We start from the raw sequence: 23,429 nt of genomic DNA on the forward strand, positions 1-23,429 counted from the left end.
CTCCGAGGACTGAAGACTTTTTCAGTCACGCAGTGCGACTGCACGGCCATTGGATCGTGCAGTAATAAAAAACGAACCAATGGCTCGTCAGCGGCGCTGCACGAGCCTATGGCGGCAAAGCCCGGCAGAGCCCACCAGAAGGGGCGGGGTCATCTGGCTATTAAGCGGGCACTTCGCCATAGGAAAACAGGCCAATTCGACTGAAGCGACGACCTGAGTCGTGCAGCTGCATGGCATGGCATAGTACGCAGTACTCGTTCCCGTATCTAAGGGAACCGAGGTTACGTTAGTAACCGAGTACGTTCCCTGTACTGCGTCGCTAGACGCTATGGGGAACAAATACAATCCCGCCATGCCATGAATAGAAACGACAAACATAAACTGGCCTTGAGCAATAAGGCTCAGAGGGACCAATTATGAGCAGGAAGAATCCTGCAGGAGGCATGAGGACCAAACTCTTAGAGGTCTGTCCAGCCTAGAAATCGTTTCAACGGCCAAGAGCGTTCTTGGAGAATCAGGCAATGCCTGAGGGGACCGCTTAAGACAGGTGTGTGCCATTTAAGCAGAGAGAACCCGAGCCTGTAAGGCTGGGACATCCAAGTTATAGAACCTGGCAAATGTGGACGGCGAGGCCCAGACGGCCGCCGCACAAATGTCTGCCATAGACACACCACTAGACCATGCCCAAGAAGAGGCCACGCCTCTAGTGGAATGGGCTCTCACTCCAATGGGGCTCTGGAGGCCCAGGGAGGAGTATGCTAGTGCGATAGCGTTAACTAACCATCGAGATATTCTGTGCTTTGTGACCGGAGACCCCTTGGTGCGGCCTCTAAAGCAGACAAAGAGTTGTTCCGTCTGCCTAAAGGGCGCGGAACGCTCGATGTACATTCTCAATGCCCTGACCGGGCAGAGAAGGTTGAACTCTTGGTCGTCCTCAGAAGAGGGGAGCGCAGAGAGCGTAATAACCTGGGCTCTAAATGGAGTGTAGAGTGCCTTAGGGACATAGCCGTGTTTTGGTTTTAGGATGACCTCAGAGTCGTTAGGCCCAAACTCAAGACAGGCAGGGTTTACGGAGAGAGCCTGCAAGTCACCTACTCACTTCACCGATGCTAGCGCTAGTAGCAGAGCGGCCTTGAGCGACAGTGTTTTTAAGCTTGCAGATTGTAGTGGCTCAAAAGGAGGGCCCTTAAGGGCTCTCAGGACCGTGGGCAGGTCCCATGCAGGGACTGTGAGGGGTCGGGGCGGATGGAGCCTCCTAGATTCCCTCAGGAACGGACAACCAGGTTGTTCCGGCCCACCGACTGTCCGGCTATAGGAGCGTGAGAGGCTGCTATAGCTGCCACGTAGACTGAGCGTGGAAGGGGCACGGCCCTTATCCAACAGCTCTTGTAGATATGACAATATCACTGATATGTCACATGTTGTCGGGTCCTCACCGCGGGCTTGACATCAGGCGGAGAAAACCGACCATTTAGAGGCGTCTCGTAGATGGGGCTCTAGCCTGTTCAATTGTATTCAGGACATTCTCAGATGTCTGAGATCGAGAAGGGGCCGGAGGCCGCCACCCTTTTGGGGACGAGGAAATAACGGTAGAAGCCTGACTCGCTCTGAACTGGAGGAACTGTTTCTACAGCCCCCTTTTTCCAGAAAATTTTTCACCTCAGCTCGCAGGACGTGAGCGTTGCTGCTTAGCGCTGAGGTGGAGACCACACTTCTGAACCGCAGGGGTCTCTGAGCAAATCTAAGTGAATAACCTCATTCTATAATCCCCAGAACCCAACGAGACACTCCAGGGATGGCCCGTCAGGCCTCGGCTCGTGTGGCAAGGGTGTTGGAATTAATTTGGGTGGTGAGTCGCCGTGTGGGGACTCGACACACCTGTTAAGAGAAAATTACTCCTTTGAAAATGTTTGTGTTTTATTTTTCCTCACTATAGCAGTGATCGGATGTGTGAGCGCTATATGAATGGGCCCAGTTCACAACAGTATGTACACAAACACATTGCCGTCAACACGCCGAGCTAAACGGGGTGTTCGGAAGCGTGACAGAGGCCGTTTCGCGGCGCTAGACTCAATGCTTCCATCAGGAGAACAGTTAACCCCCCCCCGTGGGCGGGGTCTAGAGTCTGAACCTGACAGATAATTATAATGACAGTCCTTTCTATCAATCTGCCTAAAAAGATCAAACCACTCATTAGAAGAGTGGTGCTGATGATCTTTGTGTGTGAACACCCTGGCAGATCAAAAACTGATGCGCGCATCCCATCAGATCCGTTCGTAGCGGACGAGGGGAGGCAGGGCAAGACACAGACTGTCACGCTGTCACAGTTTCAGTGTACTCATTCAGGTCTGTGTGGTTGTTGTAGGTGGCTGCCTCTTTAAACATGTTCCAGTCTGTGTCCTGGAAGCAGTCCTGCAGTGCTGAGGTGGCATTGTCTGGCCATACTGTGATCTGCTTTTGAACCGGTTTGGTGAGTTTGAGAAGTGGTCTATATGCTGGGATTAGCATAACAGTGATGTGGTCTGAGTACCCGAGGTGGGGGCGGGGTTCAGCCTTTTAAGAGTTCTTTGTGGTCGTGTAAACAAAGTCCAGTGTGTTTTTTCCCCTTGTTGCAAATTTCACATGTTGGTAGAACTTTGGCAAAACTGTCTTTAAGTTTGCTTGGTTGAAGTCACCGGCTATGATGAAAAAGGCGTCGGGGTTTTTTGTTTGTTGTTCACTGATGGCGCTATACAGTTCACGAAGAGCGTCCTTAGCGTTTGCACACGGGGGGATGTAAACCGCAACGATAACAATGGCCGTGAACTCCCGCGGCAGATAGAACGGTCGACACTTCACAACCATAAACTCCACCAGCGATGAACAGCGTTTTGATAATACCGCAGCATTGTTACACCAGTCTTTGTTGATATACACACACAAGCCACCTCCGCGTGTCTTACCAGACAGTGATGAATCTCTGTCCGCTCGGAAGTTGGTTAGCCCGTGCAATTGAATGGCGGAGTCCAGGATGTTGTCGTTTAGCCATGTTTCGGTGAAAACAAACACACAACAGTCCCTTGCCTCATGCTGTGTAGATCGACTGAGTTGAATTAAGTCCAGTTTGTTTTCCAGAGAGCGAACGTTTGAGAGCATGAGTGTTGGAAGAGCCGGTCTTGAGGGGTTAGCTCTTAGCCTAGCTCGTATACCTCCGCGCTTACCGCGCTTCCGTCCTCTCTCACACCGCTTGCGACGCTGCCTTGTGCGGGTAGCGTCAGTAGGCGAGGCCGCGGTCTCGAGGTCCGGCTCCAGCAGTAAACAAAGGTCTCGTAGCTTCTCAGTAGCCGCCGACAAGAGTTGATGTTCGTATGCGTTGCTGATATCCAAAAGACTTTGGCGATCATAGATGAATTCTGGGGTGATTTCCTTAAGAGTTAGCGGTAAACTGACACTATTTGGAGACGAACAGACGACATAAAAGCACCGTCTTTGGGACCCGGAGCAGCCGCTGCGATCGATCGCGCCGCCATCTTCCTTCCGTAAGTTCTGCCATTTCTTCTCCGAGGTAACTGGGAGAGGAGAAACACGAGAGCAGGGGAGCCAACTTCGTTGAAGTAGGATAACCGCGAGCGCAGCAAGGACAGCTTAATAGTGAAAATAGCACTAGCAGATCAAAGAGTTGCGAGAGGCGCTAATCCTTAGTGCAAACACAACGGCAGATCAAAGCGCTGTGTGCAGAGTGAAACACGCGGGGCTATGCCAGCGCGCAAAAAAATCACTCGAGCATGCCCGCTCAGCCCCGCGATCTCTCAGTTTCCAGAGAGTGAGAGCGGGGAAGGCGGGGCCAACCAGCGCAGTATTGTAAGATCTGTATAAAAGGATTGTGCCACTCAGTGCGATGAGGAGCGCAGATCCTCGCGTGTTTAACACACTAGCAGATTAAAGTGAGCACACGAGATAAACCGGCGTGCAATCACTCAAGCCTGATCACTCCGCTCCGCGAGTTAAGTGTTCCTTCCTCCGAGGTGTCTGGGAGGAGAGGAACATGAAAGCGGGAAAGGCGGTGGCGCCTTATAGCGAGCGAATCAGGGGCGGCTTTCGACGAAAGCAGTCTGTTTGTGAGGGAGCAGCTTTAGCGACTCACACGCACACGCAAAACTGTCAAAGATAGCTTTCTACTCCGGTCCGCCCAAGAGGATAAATCCGCTCATGTAACGAGGGGTGGTGATTCTCACGTGTAAAAACACCGGCGGATCAGAGCGTCACGGTAAGAGTGAGCATGCGGGCTCTTGAGCCGGCGTGGGATCACTCAAAACCGGTTACTTAGGCCCGTGGCTCTATAGTTTCATTCTCCGAGCTTGCTGAGAGAGGAGAAACGGAAGAGCGGAGCTGCCTTGCTAGAAGGCCAGCGAGTGGAGAAGAGCGAGACTCATACTCGAGGTTGGCGGAGACGCAGAGCACGCGCAAGCCGAATCACGTTGCTGCCAGTCAAGACTGAACCATTCAGGATTTATTATAGATTTGTTATCGAATGGTGATACACCAAAACTAAAGTAACAAGCCTGGTTTGAAAATGTAAGAAGTAGAAAGTACAAATATTTGTGTAAAAATGTAAGGAGTAAAAGTAAAAAGTAGTCAGAAAAATAAATAGTGAAGTAAAGTACTGATACCAGAAAAATCTACTTAAGTACAGTTACGAAGTATTTGTACTTCGTTACTTCCCATCTCTGCCCGGCAGAAAGGCTCTCACTGTAACCCTCAGATTGCCCAGAGCACTAGACGATGGTTCTCTGCTTGTGGCAGAGATGTCAGCGTGGCTAGTGACAGAGGGTGCCCCTCCCACACCCGAGAGGAGAGAGAGGTGCGACCGCCGTGTCAAACGCTCACAGTGAACACATGAACCGTCCACGAATGCAGCTTCAGCGTGCTGGATGCCCAGAAACTGAAGACAACGATCTTGGCTGTCGACGGAGGATAGGAAATGACCGCATCCAAGAGGACACGGCTGGAACGGCATCTTTAAAAAGATACGAACCGACCGTGATTTGCTCTTTTAGGAAAAGTGCCCAGGGGAATCACTGCAGACAGGAACACTGCTCTTCGCACCGTGACGCCAACAAGAACAGCTTCCAGACAGATCGATGAATGGCTTTGTGGAGATCAACAAATTCATCCACTCAGCTCCGAAGCAAAAATCTGAAGAGTGGATCCACGTCGCCTATTTATACCAATATGCACGGGGAGTGGCTGAGGTATGCAAAATCCACAAGCCAAAATTCATTGCCATTTTCTCTTAAAGTCCGAGATGATTGGGGCTCCCAAGTGAATCCCCTAATGTCATCATCAACATAACTCGAAGTGACTGACAGATAGGAAACTGAGGTCATGGATATTGTTATGCCCCATCCAGTTCCATGTATCTCTAGGCTGGATTTAAAATGCAACCATGCAAGATGCAAACCAGCTGACCAGGAAAAACAAAAAAAAACAAACAAAACATCAAAATAAAATCAAAGTCTAAGTGACAAAAATTTGGAGAGCTTAGGAAATAAAGGCCAAGTGGATAAGTAAAGTAAACTGGTGCACTGTGAAAAGTGAAGTGCATCAGCTACTTGGCATCAAGATCAGCTGAGCAGAAAACCCTGTCTTGGAATTTGCCACAATCTAATGTGTTACCAATGTGAAATTTGTCACTACTTACCATCAGTAAAGTTACAGAATAGCATTAGGGGTAAGTTAAAAGGTTATTATATCAAATAAAATTAAAATATAAAAATCCTGCATGCTACACTGCAAAAAACAATTCTTAAGTCTTGTTTCCAGTAAAAAAAAAAAATATATGAACATCCTTAACTCTTAATGTGAATGTTCAGAAAACGCATAAAATGTTTTTGCAATACCATTGGCATTTTCATTAATAGATAAACCTGACAAAATGTTGTTAGATTTAATCTTTAAAATCAAAATTAAAATCTTTAAATTAAAAAAAATAATAATAATTTAAATTCTTCTAAATACTAAAAAAAATTATTGTGTGATGTATTTCTGCTGGCTTATTCTCACATTCTCCTACAGCAGTGTACGAGAAATTTGAAAATAGAGGTGACACATTAAAACTTTTAAAAGTAATGGAACTTTCTAGATCCCCACAGCTATAATGATAGATACACCCCTGATTTCCCACCATCAGTCATGCAGAAAGGCAGTGGTAGACCGTCAGGGCCAGCAAATCTTTGAATTAATAAATGTCTGTAAGAACATCGGGTGTACTAGTTTGTGTCATTGTTAGGTTAATGCTTCAGTTAGAGATAATGCGTTGCACAAGTGTGGCAAATTGTTGAACTGTTAATTGGGTTTCTTGCTTTAGTAATAGCATTCATTCTCGCTACTTGAGATACTGTATGTAATGCAATGCCCTGTTATACTGCATTTATGTAATATTTATGGTTTCTATAGCCGTTTCATCATTATGATGGTATTAAGAGGTGTATTAATTAATGTAGGACGCCACTGAAGGCCTAGGGGTGAAATGCATGGCCCGTCACTGCAGAAAGGGTAACATGTTCAGTTGCCATTAAATCAATTACTTGAATCCTTAGCCATGAATGCTGATCAGATGCCAGCCTGGATACATTTAAATATGCTACTATGTATATGTTACTGCAGTTAAAAATGTAATCAGTTTACTAATTACTTTACTTCAAAATGACTTTCAAGTTTACTTTATTTTATATCAAAACAACAACAATCACTTGCATTATTTCCTTATAACAGTGAAAAGAACTTAAATTGTTCCGTCGTGTTTGATCGTACAGATAAGGCTTATACATCATTTGAAACTGTAAAAGGCCTTATTTTAATTTGTACACACTTGCAATATCAACAAAGCATTGTAATTTTGTAAAATAAAGCAAACCAGCTACATTTTCTGCCTCCTTTAACTTCTTTCTGAAATGTGCCAAAAAAATAATAACAAAAACTCGGCTAATACATTACACAGACATGAGAAATATATCTAGTGACTATTTTTAAATGAAGACATTGAAAACAAATATTCTCTGATAAAGTAATCCATATGAAACCGACGCAAAGTACAGTCTTTCCCATCTGAGCTCATTGTCTGTAATGTGGTCACACCCCTGTTTATCGTGTAATATTCCTATGGTTATCACCCACGTGAGATGCGTGAACATGCAGGTTAAATGCCCACATCATCTCCGTAAACAAAGCAGCAAGATTAATCAAATTCATCTAGGCTGCTTTTCATTTATGGAAGAAGGTCTGCTGTGAAGATTCAACCTTGTATTTACCTCACCACAGCTCAAGACTGCTTGCCCACTGAAGTGAGCCTGGTCAGTTCCTGGATGGGAGACCTCCTGGGAAAACTAGATTGCTGCTAGACGAGGTGTTAGTAAGGCCAGCAGGGGTTGCTCACCCTGTGGTCTGTGTGTGTCCTAATGCCCCAGTACAGTGATGGGGAAACTATACTGTAAAAAGCACTTTCCTTCAGATGAGACATTAAACCGAGGTCCTGACTCTCTGTGGTCATTAAAATTCCCATGACACATCTCGTAAAGAGTAGGGGTATAACCCCAGTGTCCTGGCCAAATTCTGTCCACTAGCCCTTATCAGTCATGGCCTCCTAATAATCCCCATTCATTGAATTGGCTCTTTCACTCTCTCTCCTCTCCACCTGTAGCTGGTGTGTGGTGAGCGCACTGGCGCCGCTGTACTGTGGCTGCTGTTGCAAGTAGATGCTGCACACAGGTGGTGGTTGAGGAGAGACCCCCCCTCCATATGATTGAAAAGCGCTTTGGGTGTACAGCAATACACAATAAAGTGCTACATAAATCCCTGATTCAAATGCCTCAAATTCAGAAGAAGAATGCGATGCGACGCGTGGCTTGATCCAGCAGAGGATTCTATTCTGATAAAATATTTATTCATACTTATAGTGTTATTGGGCCATAAACTTGTATGTATTTACTAGTTGGACTTTTCCAACACTATAATGCCACTACAATATGTGAAATCGAGTGAAAACGAACAAACATTTGAAGTATATCGGGGCCTTTAAGCACACTTTTAAAAAAATATGTGGGAAGTGTGTCAAGATAGCAGAGTGACGATTTAAGGTGCTGTAATATTTCTTCCAAAATGTTTCTATCAATTGCTTCTTTTTGAAATTGCGGTCGAATCTGTCTGACCTTTGCATAACTTGAGGATGTGCCAATTGCCTTTCTGATATTATTGATCTTCTCAGAAAAGGAGAAAGCAAACTCATTGCATTTGCTGTCGGAGAGCATTTCACTGGGAACCTGACACGGGGGGGGGGGGGGGGGGGTCTGTTACAGTCTCTCAACAGTAGCAAAAAGAGTGCGAGTGTTGTTTAAGTTACTGTTTATAAGGTTTGAGAAGAAGGTCTGTTTATCCCTGGCTAGTTCCACATTGAAAGCATAAAGGCTGTCTTTATAGATGCTATTGTGAATTTCAAGTTTTGTCTTCTGCCAAATCCGCTCAGCTTTTCTGCATTGTCTTTTCATACTCTGTACTGCTGTTGATTTTCACCAAGGTGAATTTTGTCTACCAGTCTTCTTGCTGACCTTCACAGGAGCAATATCATCAATATCATTCTTAAATTTCAGTTAAAGGAATCGAGGAGAAGATCAACAGAGTCTGCAGAAATGCTTGGTGTTAAAGATATAACCTTCATAAATAGCATACTAAAGTTCTCGTTAATGCATCTCTTTCTTACAGAGACAGATCTAGATTCAGTGGTAGCAGAGATCATTATATCAAAGAAAACACAGAAGCGCCATCCTTATTAACAATGGATGAATGTTTCGACCTCTACTGATGAGTAAATCTAGAGTGTGTCCACGATTATGTGTGGCTCCATGCACATACTGAATCAGGTCAAAAGTGTTTAAACAGTTATAATTTATTTTGTAGTTTTGATTTCTGCATTATCTATGTGAATATTAAAATCCCCTGCAATAGCACAACTCTGAGGTGATAACAGTTCTGTGAACTCTTCAACAAAGTCTGTATAATGTTTTGGAGGCCTGTAAATAATGATAAACAGAATGCGTGGAGCACTTTCAGCACAATACCTAGATATTCAAAATACAAATACTGACCAAATGACACTTGCTTGCATTGATAGTGTAATAATTTTAGAACTATTATTTTAATTTTAATTTTAATTTTTTAATTTTGGATTTTAATTTTAATTTTTTGGAAATCGAGTCGTATGGATTTGATATTCATATGATTAATTGATATTAATCAAAACGTCCAACTTATACCTTATTAACAATACCTCATTAACGACTTGCCCAGCAAGCATTAAAATCAGTATCTCTTAACAATTCAGTTTATTACCGTGGCCACAGTAATACAGAATTGATTAGGTAATTTTGAGTATAGGTAACGCGATCTTTGGCAAATAGTTTCAGACTTGAAAATCACATAGCACCAGACAAAAGATTTCTTTATAAATCAAAGTTTATTTGCTACTCTACAATACTACTAAGCTAAATAACACAAAACAGAATATGTACACACACAAATACACACATTGCAGGCAATGAACTTGAAGAAAGCTTAAAACTAGCACTCTTTTGCTAGGTGCTGAAACTTTCCCTGAGGGAGTTTCAAGCAGAGAACTTATCTATCTTTACTCTTAAAATTACTTCAACCAGTTTCCAGCATAATTATGGAGAATTATTTGATTACTTGCTCTGAGTTGTTTTGTTCCTTTCCTGGTTGAGGGAACCCTGGGTGCGGATTATCTGCTGAAGTCGTCGTTGCGTGATGTCACTGGGGATGCCCTCTTGCAATTGGCGGTTGCCTTCCCTGTGACATAATGACGCGCTTGGCAAGTTTGTTTCAGTTCTTGCGGCTTCAGATGTTAAAGTTTCTTTGTTCGCAACTTTGATGAAGTGGTTGCTCGCCAGATGGTATATGGCTGAGAGCGCTTAACAGCGCGATCAGATGAGGAGGCGAAGTTTCAAGCAGGTCAGCGCATGAGCAAGCAGCCACTAGCCAAAGCTGGGCATCTGTCTTTATCGGGCTGATTTCAGTCCGCCCCTTTTGCTGTTTGATCCAATCACAAGTGTTTCTGTAGGGCGGAGCCCCGCTCCGCACGACTCAGTTTTCCGTGTGTAAATCCTTTGCCGAGTTATTTCCTCAAATGAAGAACATATCCTTGCAGATTCCTATAAGTGTTTTAATCATACATTGTGATGAGAATCAATGAGAAAGTCAACTTTCATCCACCCCAAATTATCGTTGATGCAACTAGCTTTCATTCAAAATCAAACAACGGGTATTTGGCATAAACAACGTACATACTGTTACGGGGCTGACGAGACGTGAGACGTGCGGATCCATGTGCAAAGCTTTATTAAAAAACATGGTCAGAAAACAGGCAGGGTCAGAAATCGGCAAACAGGTATGGCAAGGGCAAGACAGAGCAATCCGTGGAGCAAGCGTGGGTCTACGATCGGCGAACAGTATCCAAAGGGGCAAGGCAGAGAGAGATAATCCAGAGTTGAGAGCAATAATCCAAACGGGGAGCGAACAGAGTCCAAACGGCAAGGCAAAGGGTAAATCCAGGAAACACGGGCAGGGTCAGACACGGCAGGAAAACAAGGCAAGACTAAGACTAGAACAATGGCTCTGTAAAGTTGCTATCGCTGGGTTAGTGATAAACGCTAACAATACTCGGCCCTGATGCTGAGGAAGTCCATGGTTTAAATAGTGTGTGTGATTTGTGAAATGAGCATCAGGTGCGTGTGATGAGTGAATGGTGACAGCTGTGATCTGTGCAATGCATAGTGGGAAATGGAGTCCAGTGTGCTGTGTAGTGTGAGAGTCAATGTGGTGAACGGGTGACCTCTGGTGGTGGTAAAACAGGAGAGCATGGACCAGATTCGTGACACATACCTTAATTTTATATACTACCTGGGTTAATGCATCGATTAACACCCTACCTTCTAAATAATCACATCAAGCATATGAAAGACATAAAATAACATACAACCTTAATATATATTGTCTATATATTGTGTGTATATATATAGTTGCTTTTGGTAGCAGCAACAATTATTATTTGTCCTCTTGGAACACTTATAAAGGTCTGATTTCCTTTGTTCTACCAATAAGAAGAAAAGGTGCGTTTCTCTGCTGGAGAAAAACGGGAGGTCATGGGAATGTCACTTTTGGGTGTGTGTCTGTAAAGCTTCAAACTCAGAGTTTCATTGTAAAAAGGTCTTCCCAGTTGATAGCATCATTGAATTTATGCGTTAAATTATGGTTTCTGGTTGAATTATGGTTAAGTGATGAGAACCAACCGTGAAGTCCTGTTTTAAATAAATTCCAGATTTTCTCCACAAATCTATCCTTGTTTTTAGGAGTCTCGTGAGACGTTAAGGAGAGCAGAACAGGATGTTGAGTGCGGGGCTGGTAATTAATTAATTTTACGGCCCCAGATAATGAAAACAGGGGAGTTCTACTGGAATGTGCTGTCCTGTTAGTAGGTGTGTGTGTTCTTGTTTCGACGAGGTTCTACAAATCCCCCGAGCAAAGGGGGGATGTGTAGAACCTCGTCGACACTTGAAAAGATGTAGGATTAAGTTATCCTCCTTCCTCCTTGATCCTTTCTTCCAATTCTGGATCAAGGGCGAAGGAGTGCTGTTTGAAGAACGGTGAGATTTTGATTTCAGCCTGATACTCGTCGTCGGTAAGGTGATACAATGCCAAATTGTCAATATGGAGGATCGAGTCTTTAGGGACCGTGATCCATAGAGTTTGGTTAGGTAGAATAATGCGTGTGGCTGTGTCATGTTGATCGTATGTGAGGGTAGCCGTTTGCGCTGGGGTGATGACCAGCCATCGATTTCCGATAATTTCGGCTTGCGTTACCTCAACTTGAGAACGTGGTGTCGCTTCGGCGGGGCAGCTAGTGTAGGGTCTAATGGATTCTAGGTCTCAGATGCCCTCAGTATTATGGCGGACAAAGGGTTTGCTTGGGCAAAGGAAGTGAATGTCCTTCATGAGCGTACACATCTTTAGGTTTGGGGCCAGATACAACTGCTCGTTGTTATCGTGATACGCAACGACTTCAGGAGTGTGGATTTTGACATAGGTGTTCCCTTGCCAAAATCCCACATTCACAGCATCTTTGAGCCGGTAAATGTTATTAGCGTCGATAATGGGCAAACTGAGGAGAAAGGCCCAGTCGTCTGGATCGGTTGACAACGGTTCTCACAATGAGTTACAACGACTTTATTGTAGGGAGTCAATCTTAATTTCGGGACCTGGATTTAAAGAATTGGTAAAGGGAGTTCCCTGATGAGGGGACTAGAGGGGAAAAGAAATTATAGTGAGAGAGGAAAAAGGAAAAACACAAAAGAGATACACAAAGATACACAAGGACACCGAATGAGATGAGGCAGTGAACGAGTGTCACATGTGTGGAGTAACTCCTCTCTACTAGAGGTTGGCCTTGATGTGCATCTGAGGAGAGAGTGTAATTGTTGTGTTTAAGCAAGGTCACTATATGTTTTCTAAACAACAGAGGTTATGTTAGTGTGGTGTAGAGCGTATGATTGCCAGTCTGTGTCAGTGGGTTTGATGTTTCCCCTTTCCCGGTCGGCTGGAGCTCTGGTGCCTCTTTAGCGGCGACAGTGGAGGCCGTTCACAAAACAGCCACAACAACATCCCGTCACGTCATTTCTACCATTCATAAATCAAGTCAAGCCACAGTTGATCTTCATAAGTCAAGTCAAGTCACAGCTGATTGTCATGAGTCCAGTCAAGTCACCATTGATCTTCATGAATCCAGTCAAGTCACAGTTGATCATCATGAGTCCAGTCAAGTAACAGTTGATCATCTTGAGTCAAGTCACGTCACAGCTGATCATCCAGAGTCACGTCACAGCTGATCATCCAGGGTCACGTCACATCACAGCTGATCATCTAGAGTCATGTCACGTCACAGCTGATCATCCAGAGTCTTGCCACATCCTGTTTGTCACACCCAGAAATTCAAGGTCAGTCCTTCGATATCCCAGTCTGGTATCCAGTGTGAGGGATGCACCGCTGGTGTCTGCAGGCACAGCTGGTATCCCCAAACACACCTGTTTCTTCTTCTCTCTTCCCATAATGCTATTAAACCCTTCCCATGCCTTCTTAGCATTGCCTGTATCTAACCTATTTTCAATCTTATCCTTATATGCTAGTTTAGCCTATACTGATTCCCCTGTCTGAAGTGCTTCCCATGATGGGGATCACTTTTTGGTGTGTTTAGTTTAGTTTAGTTTATATGCTAGTATAACCTATTTTCAATCTTATCCTTATATGTTAGTTTAGCTTTTCTAATTAGACCTCTAAATTCCTTCCTTTTGTCTCTTCCTTATCACCATTTGAAAAGGCAACATTTTTCTCATTTAAACACAGTTTAAGATCTTTAGTAAACCATAACCTATTATTTGAATACACTTGAATTGTTTTAGTCTTAACACAATTACTTTCACAAAAAACGTATATAAGATGTAATGGTGTCAGTGGTCTCATGTACATCTTCACATGCATCAAAGAACAATTGCCACTCTGTGTCCTCAAAGCAGTCTCTAAGTTCTTCTTTGCTCTCATCTGTCCACATTTGTATCTCTTTAGTCACTGGTTTCTCTTGTTTAAACTTAGCTTGATATTTAGGTAGCAGATGTATAATATTATGATCTGACCTCCCCAAAGGAGGGCGACACACAGCTTTAAAACCATCAACTATATTGCCAAAACATTTATCCAATATGCGTGTTAATCGAGTGTGGCAGTCCACATACTGATGAAGGGTATGCATATAGCTTGATAGATCACATAAATTCATATCTCCAAGAATAAAAATTGGTTGATCAGATGAGCGAGTCAAATTTGTTTGCGGCTTCTTCGTTATTCGGGCCTGTGACATATGTTAAAATGACAGTAATCTGTCCAAATTCCCGGGGCAAATAAAAAGGTCTGAAAGACACTGACATAAATTCAGTCTGTAGTACATACTTGTTCATGAATCACAAAATGTGTTGCCCATTTGTTATGCACAAAAAAGCACAAGCCTCCCACAGGCTTACGAGATGCGACGTTGTCTCTGTCGGATCTAATCATTGTATAGCCATTTAAAGCAATATATATATATATATATATAGTATATCTTCTCTTAACCAAGTCTCTGTAAAACATAACAGATGACTTTGCCTAAAGTCACCTTTATTTACATAGTGCATTTAACAATACAGATTGTCTGTGTCTCTGTCATAGTTGATTTTAGCTGCTAATTCATCCATTTTATTCATCAGGGAATGTACATTTGATAAAGTGATTAACAATAAGGGGGGTTTAAAACATCTTCTTTTAATCCTTTGACGGACCCCTACTCTTGATCCTTGTTTCTTAGGAAAACGCCTTTAATCATTTATCCTTGAATTCCTCACCAGTTCGTAGCAGTCTTCTGGTAAATCAATTCGTGAGTTGCAAAATCGAGACTGGGATAAGAGTAGCAGAAGCTCCTCCCGCGTGTAGATGAGGACTCCAGTCACCACACTCGCTCCCAAGTCGGCCGCGATCACAAACATGTCCAGGCAAACCGCCAGCCAAGCCAGAAACCAGTGTTCATGTTTAGAAAGCAATAAAAAAATAATAATAAAAGAAAATTGCCGAACAAGACAAAACTAAGAATAGTGACAACACGTGAAGCACTGGGTCTGCAGCAGAGCCGCACTCCGGAAGTGTTTATTATACATTTTAATATTTAATTTAATTTGGTACTTCATTTCTAGTATTATTACACTCTTTCCAAGAGTTCCGCTGCTCACAAAACATATTATTGTATTATTGTTTTGTGCGCAGCGGAACATTTGGAGAGAGTTGGTCTAGCAGTAAGCACCAATCAATGAGAGTGATTTTTTTTTTTAAGAAAGCTGATGTTGGTCAAAAATATGTCGAGGACCAATACATATAACCTCCAAATACATAAACTCGTGCTCACTCTTTCTCGCTTGCACAAATGCTCTGCCACAATCTAATGCACTTGTTAATGCCAGATATTTACAAACAAATAAGGAAAGCAAAAATCCAAAGTCTGACATTTTCCAGAAAAGGATCTGGCAGGATTCGGCTCAAATTAAGCACTGGACTTACTTCATTTAAAAGTAGACATCTCAAGCCTTCTATAGATATATCTCTCATATATCTCTCATGTCTCTGTATCGAGTATTCGCTGAGTTTCAGTTCATTTTAGTGATGCATTTCAGATGGATATTCGCAGAGACAGAGAAGACAGAGAATGCATCCTGTTTGTTTTCTTTGTTAATGTTATTGTGATTGTACACAAATGAAAGTAGACACTTAACAGTTTCAAATGATACATAACACTCATGTGTGTGACCAAAATCAAGAGTATTTTTTATGTCTTTTGCACTGATCTTAAAAAAAGTGAGAGCTGGCGGGACCGTCGACCCCAGGGAGTTAAGCATGGCTAAACTGTCAGATCTTATTTATTTTAATGTCTTATGTTTAATTTGTTATGCAATAATTTTGACATTGACTTGAAAAACACTGAAAATTTGCAAAATTGTAATATAAGTAAATAGTTTGCCACTATTTCTTCTCCTAAGAACTGAGCCCCCGCTCACCCACACAAACACCAACAAAATAAAAAATATAAAAATTGACATGTCTTTCATGATAAATGTAATACTCTTTTGGGGTTTCCGAGACTCCAACAAATGCATTAAATGTTCATGTCCTATGATTAGTAAATATTTTGTAGCAGGACATTTCTATAAATTGTAGTATTTGTAATAGTTTTTTGCATTTTTCTATTATGTCTTTTTGCTGAGGTCAAATGAACAGAAACCATGTTACTATATTGCATAACAGTTACTTTATGAAAAGTGCATTCTCTTTTGTGTTATAACATCTATATGTATATATGTTGCATAAACTCTTGTAATGGCTGAAGCTGGTGTGTTTTATTGACCTTTGCTTTCCAGTGATGCTTCTAATTGTATGGGTAAGTTTGCTTTGCATAGATAACTAACGTTTTTCAATGGGGAAGATATATGAAATAATTATGCTTCAGAACTTTCACTCACCAATGACTCTTGTAGGAGGATGAAGAGCTGGTTGTGTCCATGTACATGTGCAAGATCCAGTGGTGTGTGTCCATGGTTGTTGGGGATCTTAAGGGCCTGCCGGGATCCAGGACACTGCAGCAAGGCACTGGCCAGATCTCGCAATCCATGCTGGGCTGCAAAATGCAGGAGAGTAGGAATGTCCTCTGAATGACACTCTGGAAAAGAGAAGACAAATAACATTGTAATACAGTTCATAGAACGGGAAGGAGGCGGGAACCAGCGAATATTCAAACAAGTTTAATAAAATGAATAAACACAAAAAGTAAAGTGGCAGCCCCTCGCGGATGACTGCTGCACACAAAACACAAAATAAAAGTCAAGGCCTGGTCCTCTCTCGTCTTTCACTGTCGTCGCTCCTCCTTTTATCCTTCCAGAGCTCCTCCGTGGGACTTGAGACCGGTGAGTGGCGCAGGTGTCGCTCATTATCATTAAACTCCACGTTCGCAAGCTGGCTACATGATGGACGCATGGAAAAGGTGGCGGGTCGTGTGTCTGGCGGCTCTTTCCGTGGAGGACATTGACGATATCTACCTAATCGGAACCATGATAACCGGTTTTCTGCTGATTGGATTAGGCTTTGCCCTGGGTTATCGAAGAATTCAGGAAACGGGAACAGCTGTCAAAAGCCTCACAAGGCTGCCCGTCATGATTGAAGCAGTGGGCAGAGCAGTCAGCACTGAGACTGAGACTATTAACCGCAATATGGATTCCATCACGGACAAGCTCACGGCTTTGCAAAGGAAAATTGATGGATTTGGAGACCAGAATGGACAAAGAGAGTAGCCATGAAATTGGAATGCGGCTACTCGCACCAAGACCAAACAATCGCAATTGTAGGAATCTGGTCTGAACAAGATACGCACACACATACCCAATTTTCAGACAGGCTGGCATCTTCTGGAATTAACTGCCTAATCTCCTGAGACCATAAAACCTAGGATATATGGAACAGTCACATCTGGATGCTTTTAAGAGAAGAGCAACTTTAAGCGCCTGGCTGGTTTTATCATAAATAAGTCGGACGGAGAAAACTCCCTTTGTCAATTTTGAAAAGAAACAGAACTCATACTCCCGGATTTTACTTTACATTGGCGCCATAATTCAAAGGCCTTGTTACAGCCGACTCGAACTAAAGACAACTCCCAACTTTCCAAAAAAAGTGACCTCGTCACGAACCCGCGCTTCTCCCAGAGGAGGAGGGAAGTGCGCCTTTTCTGTTGCGCTCTCTAAACAGACAAAGAGAGCCACACCTTTGCTTAAGGATATTTGGTTTTAAAAGGGAACGGGTTATACTAAGTTTCTACAACTGAAACAAAGTATACTCGAAAACAAAACACTATAGACAATATAGTTACAACCTATATGAAGAATGTTTTTCTATGTTTATAAGCTTGTGGTATTATTGAAACTTATGGTATTGTTGTAATCTTTCAATGCATAAAGTTTACCTGATGACTAGATGTCAGTTCACATGCTCGATGTGATTATTTAGAATTCAGGATTGTTTAATCAATGCATTTAACCGCTAATGAATACAAATGATATATGTATTCTTGGCTATGCTAAGTTACGTGGTGTTTGGTGTCAGACGAAAACTAATTTCATGAATAATATTGTGGTGTGAATGAAAATGATCTGTTTTCATCAATGCATGATTACAATGCGAATAGAAGTCTGCTGTTCATAAGTTGTTCATGTGATAAAATAACTGAACAAGATAATGTATGCACAACACGCAGCTGTGCAGGGCGGGGCACTTGCGATTGGATCAAACGCCCCACAGGAAGAATCCGATTGGGACAGGCGCCCATGGGCAGATCCCAAATCGGCCCGTTAAAAACAGATGCACAACTGTAAAAGTTCAGTTGGAGTTGAAAACTGAAAAGGAAGAGCTCAAGCTCACCTCGCTCGTCTCTCGTTCTGCTCACGCACTGCAAAGCGCTTCTGGCCCCTAACATCACGGCTGAGCATTGCAACCACGATCAAAGTTAAACTTTGAAAGAAACTAACATCTGAAGCCAAGAACCGAACGACTTCCTGAGAGCGTCATCAAGTCAGAACGAAGCCGACCAACCATTGAAGAGTGTTCTCGTGACGGCGACCTAGCAAGCAGCCAATCTTTTCTTGAGACCGGAAAGAACTGACCTCGACTGAGAACAAAGTTGAAGTAGAGCATCTTTTGAACCCGAAGAAAAGACTGAACTCAAGAGACAGTAAGACAAACAAACCTCCTTAAATCGGCTGAAACTGGTTGTATCTGTCTTTTAAGAGTAAAGATAAAAGAATTCCATGCGTATGATTTCCCTCAGGTTGAAGTAAAACATTCGTGAGAATGAACAGTAGAACCTAACACTCTCTTCAGATCAAAACAACTCATTACCTGTATGTATGTTTAAGTCGTCTGTTTTGTGTTGTCTAAGTTTAGTATTGTGTTAGAGTAGTAAATAAACTTTGATTCCATTAAGAAATCTCTTGTCTGTGCTATGTGATTTTGCAAATAGTAATTATTTGCCAAAAAGATCGCGTTACCTACGCTCATGAGCTTGATAACTAAAGTTAACTATTTGGGTTGTTTTATCGTTGGCCAGCGAATTAGATAAACAAATTGTTAAGAAATAACGTGCTGATTTGAATACTTGCTGGACAAGTCGTTAATAAGGTATCGTTAACCAGGCATAAGTTGGACATTCTGATTAATAGAAATTAATCATATAAATCATATAATCATCTTAAGAGTGATTCCCTAAAAGCTAAAATAAAGATGATATGTGTTTAAAACACTACACAATCTTCTTTTCGGCTCCCCCAGACCAGTGGGCCTCGGACAAGGTCGCTGTTGGGAAAAACAAGCCCGGGAAGAGCACGCTCTTGTGTTCCTCCCCCCTTCCACAGACACCTGTTGATTGTTGCAGATAAAGTCCTAATTGCTGGTGATTTTAATATCCATGTTGATGATGAAAGAGATTCATTGGGATCAGCATTTATAGACATTCTAAACTCCATTGGTGTTAAACAACACGTTTCAGGACCTACTCATTGTCGAAATCATACTCTAGATTTAATACTGTCATATGGAATTGATGTCAGTGGCATTGAAATATTGCAGCAGAGTGATGATATATCAGATCATTATCTAGTTTTGTGTATATTCCATATAGCTAAAGCTGTAAAGCCAACTCCTTGTTACAAATATGGTAGAACCATCACTTCTACCACAAAAGACTACTTTATAAATAATCTTCCTGACTTATCTAAATTCCTCAGCATATCCAATAGCTCAGAACAACTTGATGATGTAACAGAAACTATTGACTCTCACTTTTCTAGCACTTTAGATACGGTTGCTCCTTTACGCTTAAGGAAGATTAAGGAAAAGAGACCAACTCTGTGGTATAATGAGCACACTCGGGCCCTAAAGAGAGCAGCCCGGAAAATGGAGCGCAGCTGGAGATAAACAAAATTAGAGGTATTTCTTGGTGGGAAAGTACCCTATCCTACAGAAAAGCATTAAAAACTGCTAGATCTGTTTACTTTGCGTCTCTTTTAGAAGAAAACAAACACAACCAGTAAATCAATAAAAAGTATTTATTTAATACAGTGGCTAAATTAACAAAAAATATAACATCAGCAGGTGCAGACATTACCCAGCAGCACAGTAGTAATGACTTTATGAACTACTTTACTTCCAAGATCGAAACTATTAGAGATAAAATTGTAACCATGCAGCTGTCAGCCACAGTATCGTATCAGCACTACAGATCCCCTGAGGAACAATTCCACCCATTCTCTTCTATTGTAAATGAAGAATTGTATAAACTTGTTAAATCATCTAAACCAACACCCTGTATTTTAGACCCTGTTCCATCTAAGCTCCTAAAAGAGGTGCTTCCAGAAGTAATAGATCCTCTTCTGAATATTATTAACTCATCATTGTCATTAGGATATGTCCCAAAAACCTTCAAACTGGCTGTTATTAAGCCTCTCATTAAAAAACCACAACTTGACCCCAAAGAATTAATTAATTACAGACCGATCTCGAATCTCCCTTTTCTGTCAAAGATATTAGAAAAGGTAGTATCATCACAACTATGTTCCTTCTTAGAGAAAAATTATATATGTGAGGATTTCCAGTCAGGTTTTAGACCATGTCATAGTACTGAGACTGCTCTCATTAGAGTTACAAACGACCTGCTTCTATCATCTGATCGTGGTTGTATCTCTCTATTAGTGCTACTGGATCTTAGCACCGCATTTGACACTATCGACCACTACATTCTTTTAAATAGACTAGAAAATTATGTTGGCATTAGAGGAAGTGCACTGGCATGGTTAAAATCCTACTTATCTGACCGCCCATCAATTTGTGGCAGTAAATTAAGAGGTATCATACCAGTTACAAGTGCAGTATGGAGTACCTCAAGGCTCAGTACTTGGCACCTTACTTTTCACGCTTTACGTGTTACCCTTGGGAGATATCATTAGAAACCATGGTGTTAGCTTTCACTGTTATGCAGATAATACCCAGCTCTATATTTCTTCACAACCTGATGAAATTTACCAATTTGCAAAACTAACGGAATGTATAGTTCATATCAAAAACTAGATGACTAGCAATTTCTTACTACTAAATTCTGAAAAAAAACAGGTGTTAATTATTGGACCAAAAACTTTTGCATGTAATAACCTAGATCACTGTCTAATACTTGATGGCTGCTCTGTAAATTCTTTGTCATCAGTTAGGAACCTAGGTGTACTTTTTGCTAGCAATCTTTCCTTCGAAAAACATGTTTCTAGCATTTGTAAAACTGCATTTTTCCATCTTAAAAATATATCTAAATTAAGACCTATGCTCTCAAATGCAGAAACATTACTTCATGCATTCATGACCCGCGAGGCTAGATTATTGTAATGCTTTATTGGGTGGTTGCTCTGCACATTTAATAAACAAACTCCAACTGGTTCAAAATGCAGCAGCTAGAGTTCTTACTAGAACCAGGAAGTATGACCACATTAGCCAATAACTGTCAACACTGCACCGGCTCCCTATTAAACATTGTATACATTTTAAGATCTTGCTAATTACCTATAAAGTCCTGAATTGTTTGGCACCTCAGTATTTGAGTGAGCTCTTATCGCATTATAGTCCTTCACATCCGCTGCGATCTCAAAACTCGAATATCAAAATCAACTGCGGGCGGGAGATCGCTTTCCTATTTAGCGCCCAAACTCTGGAACTATCTACCTAACACCGTTCGGGAAACAGACATACTCTGTCAGTTTAAATCTAGATTAAAGACCCATCTCTTTAACCTGGCTTACACATAATACACTATCGCACTTCTATAATTCAAATCCGTTAAAGGATTGTTAGGCCGCATTAATTAGGTCAACCTGAACCGGGAACACTTCCCAAAACACCCGATGTACTTGTTACATTGTTAGAAGAATGGCATCTACGCTAATATTAGTCTGTTTCTTTCTTATTCCGAGGTCACCGTAGCCACCCAGATCCAGACTGTATCCAGATCATATGGTGGATCAGCACCTATAGATGACCTCTACAGCCAGGACACCTAGATGAGCCCCAGAAACTGATCCCCAGTGAAGACCCTGTCTCCAAGACAGCTATCGGTACAAGACCACTGGAACCAGATGAGTCCTTTGCACAATCTGATTTAGCTGTAGCCTAGATTTAAACTGCTGATTTTGTCTGGCCAGAGGAGAATGACACTATTTTGACAAACTATTTCCCTGTCTAAATACTGTAAAGCTGATATAAAGCCACCCAGCTTTATATCAAGCCGATGTAAAGCTGCTTTGACACAATTTAAATAATGGGCAGGAGAACAAACTGGCGGTAAAATCACAAGAAAGATGCAGATGGACAAGACAGGCGTTATGGTGCAGACCCATCTGAAATCCAAACCCCGTCGTATTCTGCTGAAGTTGAACTCGAAAGAAATTAAGTGAACCCCTGGCCATGTTTATGCTCTATTATGCAGTGTAAGCTGTGTTTGCCTAGGGAGACCAAACTAGCAGCTTATAAAATCTCGACATCACCCCTTCGCAAGCATTTAGAGGTAAGGTAAATACTTGCATCGTTGCACTGATGGTTAAAATTAAGCAGTTTAACAAAAGGTTCTGCACAAATTAGTGCACAAGACAGTGGTGTAGGGTGTGCGATGTCCTAATGGATAGAGAGTTAGACTTGTAATCCGAAGGTCGTGGGTTCGAGTCTCAGGTCTGGCAGGTATTGTAGGTGGGGGAGTGACTAACCAACACTCTCTCCACCCTCAATACCACGACTGAGGTGAGACCCTTGAGCAAGGCACCAAACCCCTAACTGCTCCCCGGGCGCCGCAGCATTGGCTGCCCACTGCTCCGAGTGTATATTCACTACTGTGTGTACACTTGGATGGGTTAAATGCAGAGCACAAATTCTGAATATGGGTCACCATACTTGGCCACACACCACTTCCCTTTCCCCTTGACGATGTGCGATTTGACATTATCATTATTTAGTCAAAAACCAAACAAAACACTCCTACAGAGTGCCGTGAAGTCTAGTAGATTAGACTAGTGCGCGCGAGCATTTGGAGTGCGTTCTTTCACTGCGTGATTCAGTCTGTTAAAATGCATTTAGAATGATCACAAAATTGAAGATATAGGGGCAGAAAATGTATATTTATATCATTTCATATAGTAAATCAATATCACACGAAGAGTGCCGTTTTTCTCCAAAAATAAGCATGATTAGGCTACATATAAATTTATTTTTTATTTTTTACAACAGTTCAATAAACAAGAAGTTAATTAAGAGACTTGCGTTTTAGCCATATTGCCATATTACACCATATTGCCTGTGTTTGCTCTATTTCGACAACAAACATATTCCCAAACACAACCACAGCACTGTTTTGCATCTCTGAGCAACATTACAGTGTTTCGTTCCTGAATGAATCAACCATTTAAATAATTCAGTTCAATCGCAATGACTCACTTATTAACAGTGACTTGGTGACACCTACTGGCGGTTTTAATTTCACATTTAAAGTATATATATGTATAATTTCAAATGAGTATTCAACATTTTATGTCTTATATATCAAACACTATTTCTGCATTTGTATCGGCAGGTTAAATGCATTCATGTCCTGCATTAAATAGAGTGTAAATACATCTAAATGCCACTTCAGATGAAGCTTCTGTGTTTCCTCTGCATTGCAAAGATGAATTTTGTTGATACTGATT

At 42.0% G+C, this 23,429-nt stretch overlaps 1 protein-coding gene and 1 long non-coding RNA gene across 2 annotated transcripts in view; one reads left to right on the forward strand and one right to left on the reverse strand.

Annotated features, from left to right (window-relative positions):
• The window catches only part of LOC306871056, a 47,419-nt gene extending 24,047 nt beyond the window's left edge, over positions 1-23,372 (forward strand). Inside the window, exon 3 of the long non-coding RNA XR_013784308.1 lies at positions 21,669-23,372. This is a non-coding gene — a long non-coding RNA (uncharacterized lncRNA). The remainder of the gene's footprint in view (positions 1-21,668) is intronic.
• Positions 1-23,429, reverse strand: part of LOC306871044 (B-cell scaffold protein with ankyrin repeats-like) — a 170,796-nt gene that overhangs the window by 66,994 nt on the left and 80,373 nt on the right. Inside the window, exon 7 of the mRNA XM_079418714.1 lies at positions 16,137-16,333. Within this exon, the coding sequence (XP_079274840.1) occupies positions 16,137-16,333 (197 nt within the window). The remainder of the gene's footprint in view (positions 1-16,136; positions 16,334-23,429) is intronic.

This window comes from Barbus barbus (genome assembly GCF_936440315.1).
Source record: "Barbus barbus genome assembly, chromosome: 1".
Taxonomy (NCBI): domain Eukaryota; kingdom Metazoa; phylum Chordata; class Actinopteri; order Cypriniformes; family Cyprinidae; genus Barbus; species Barbus barbus.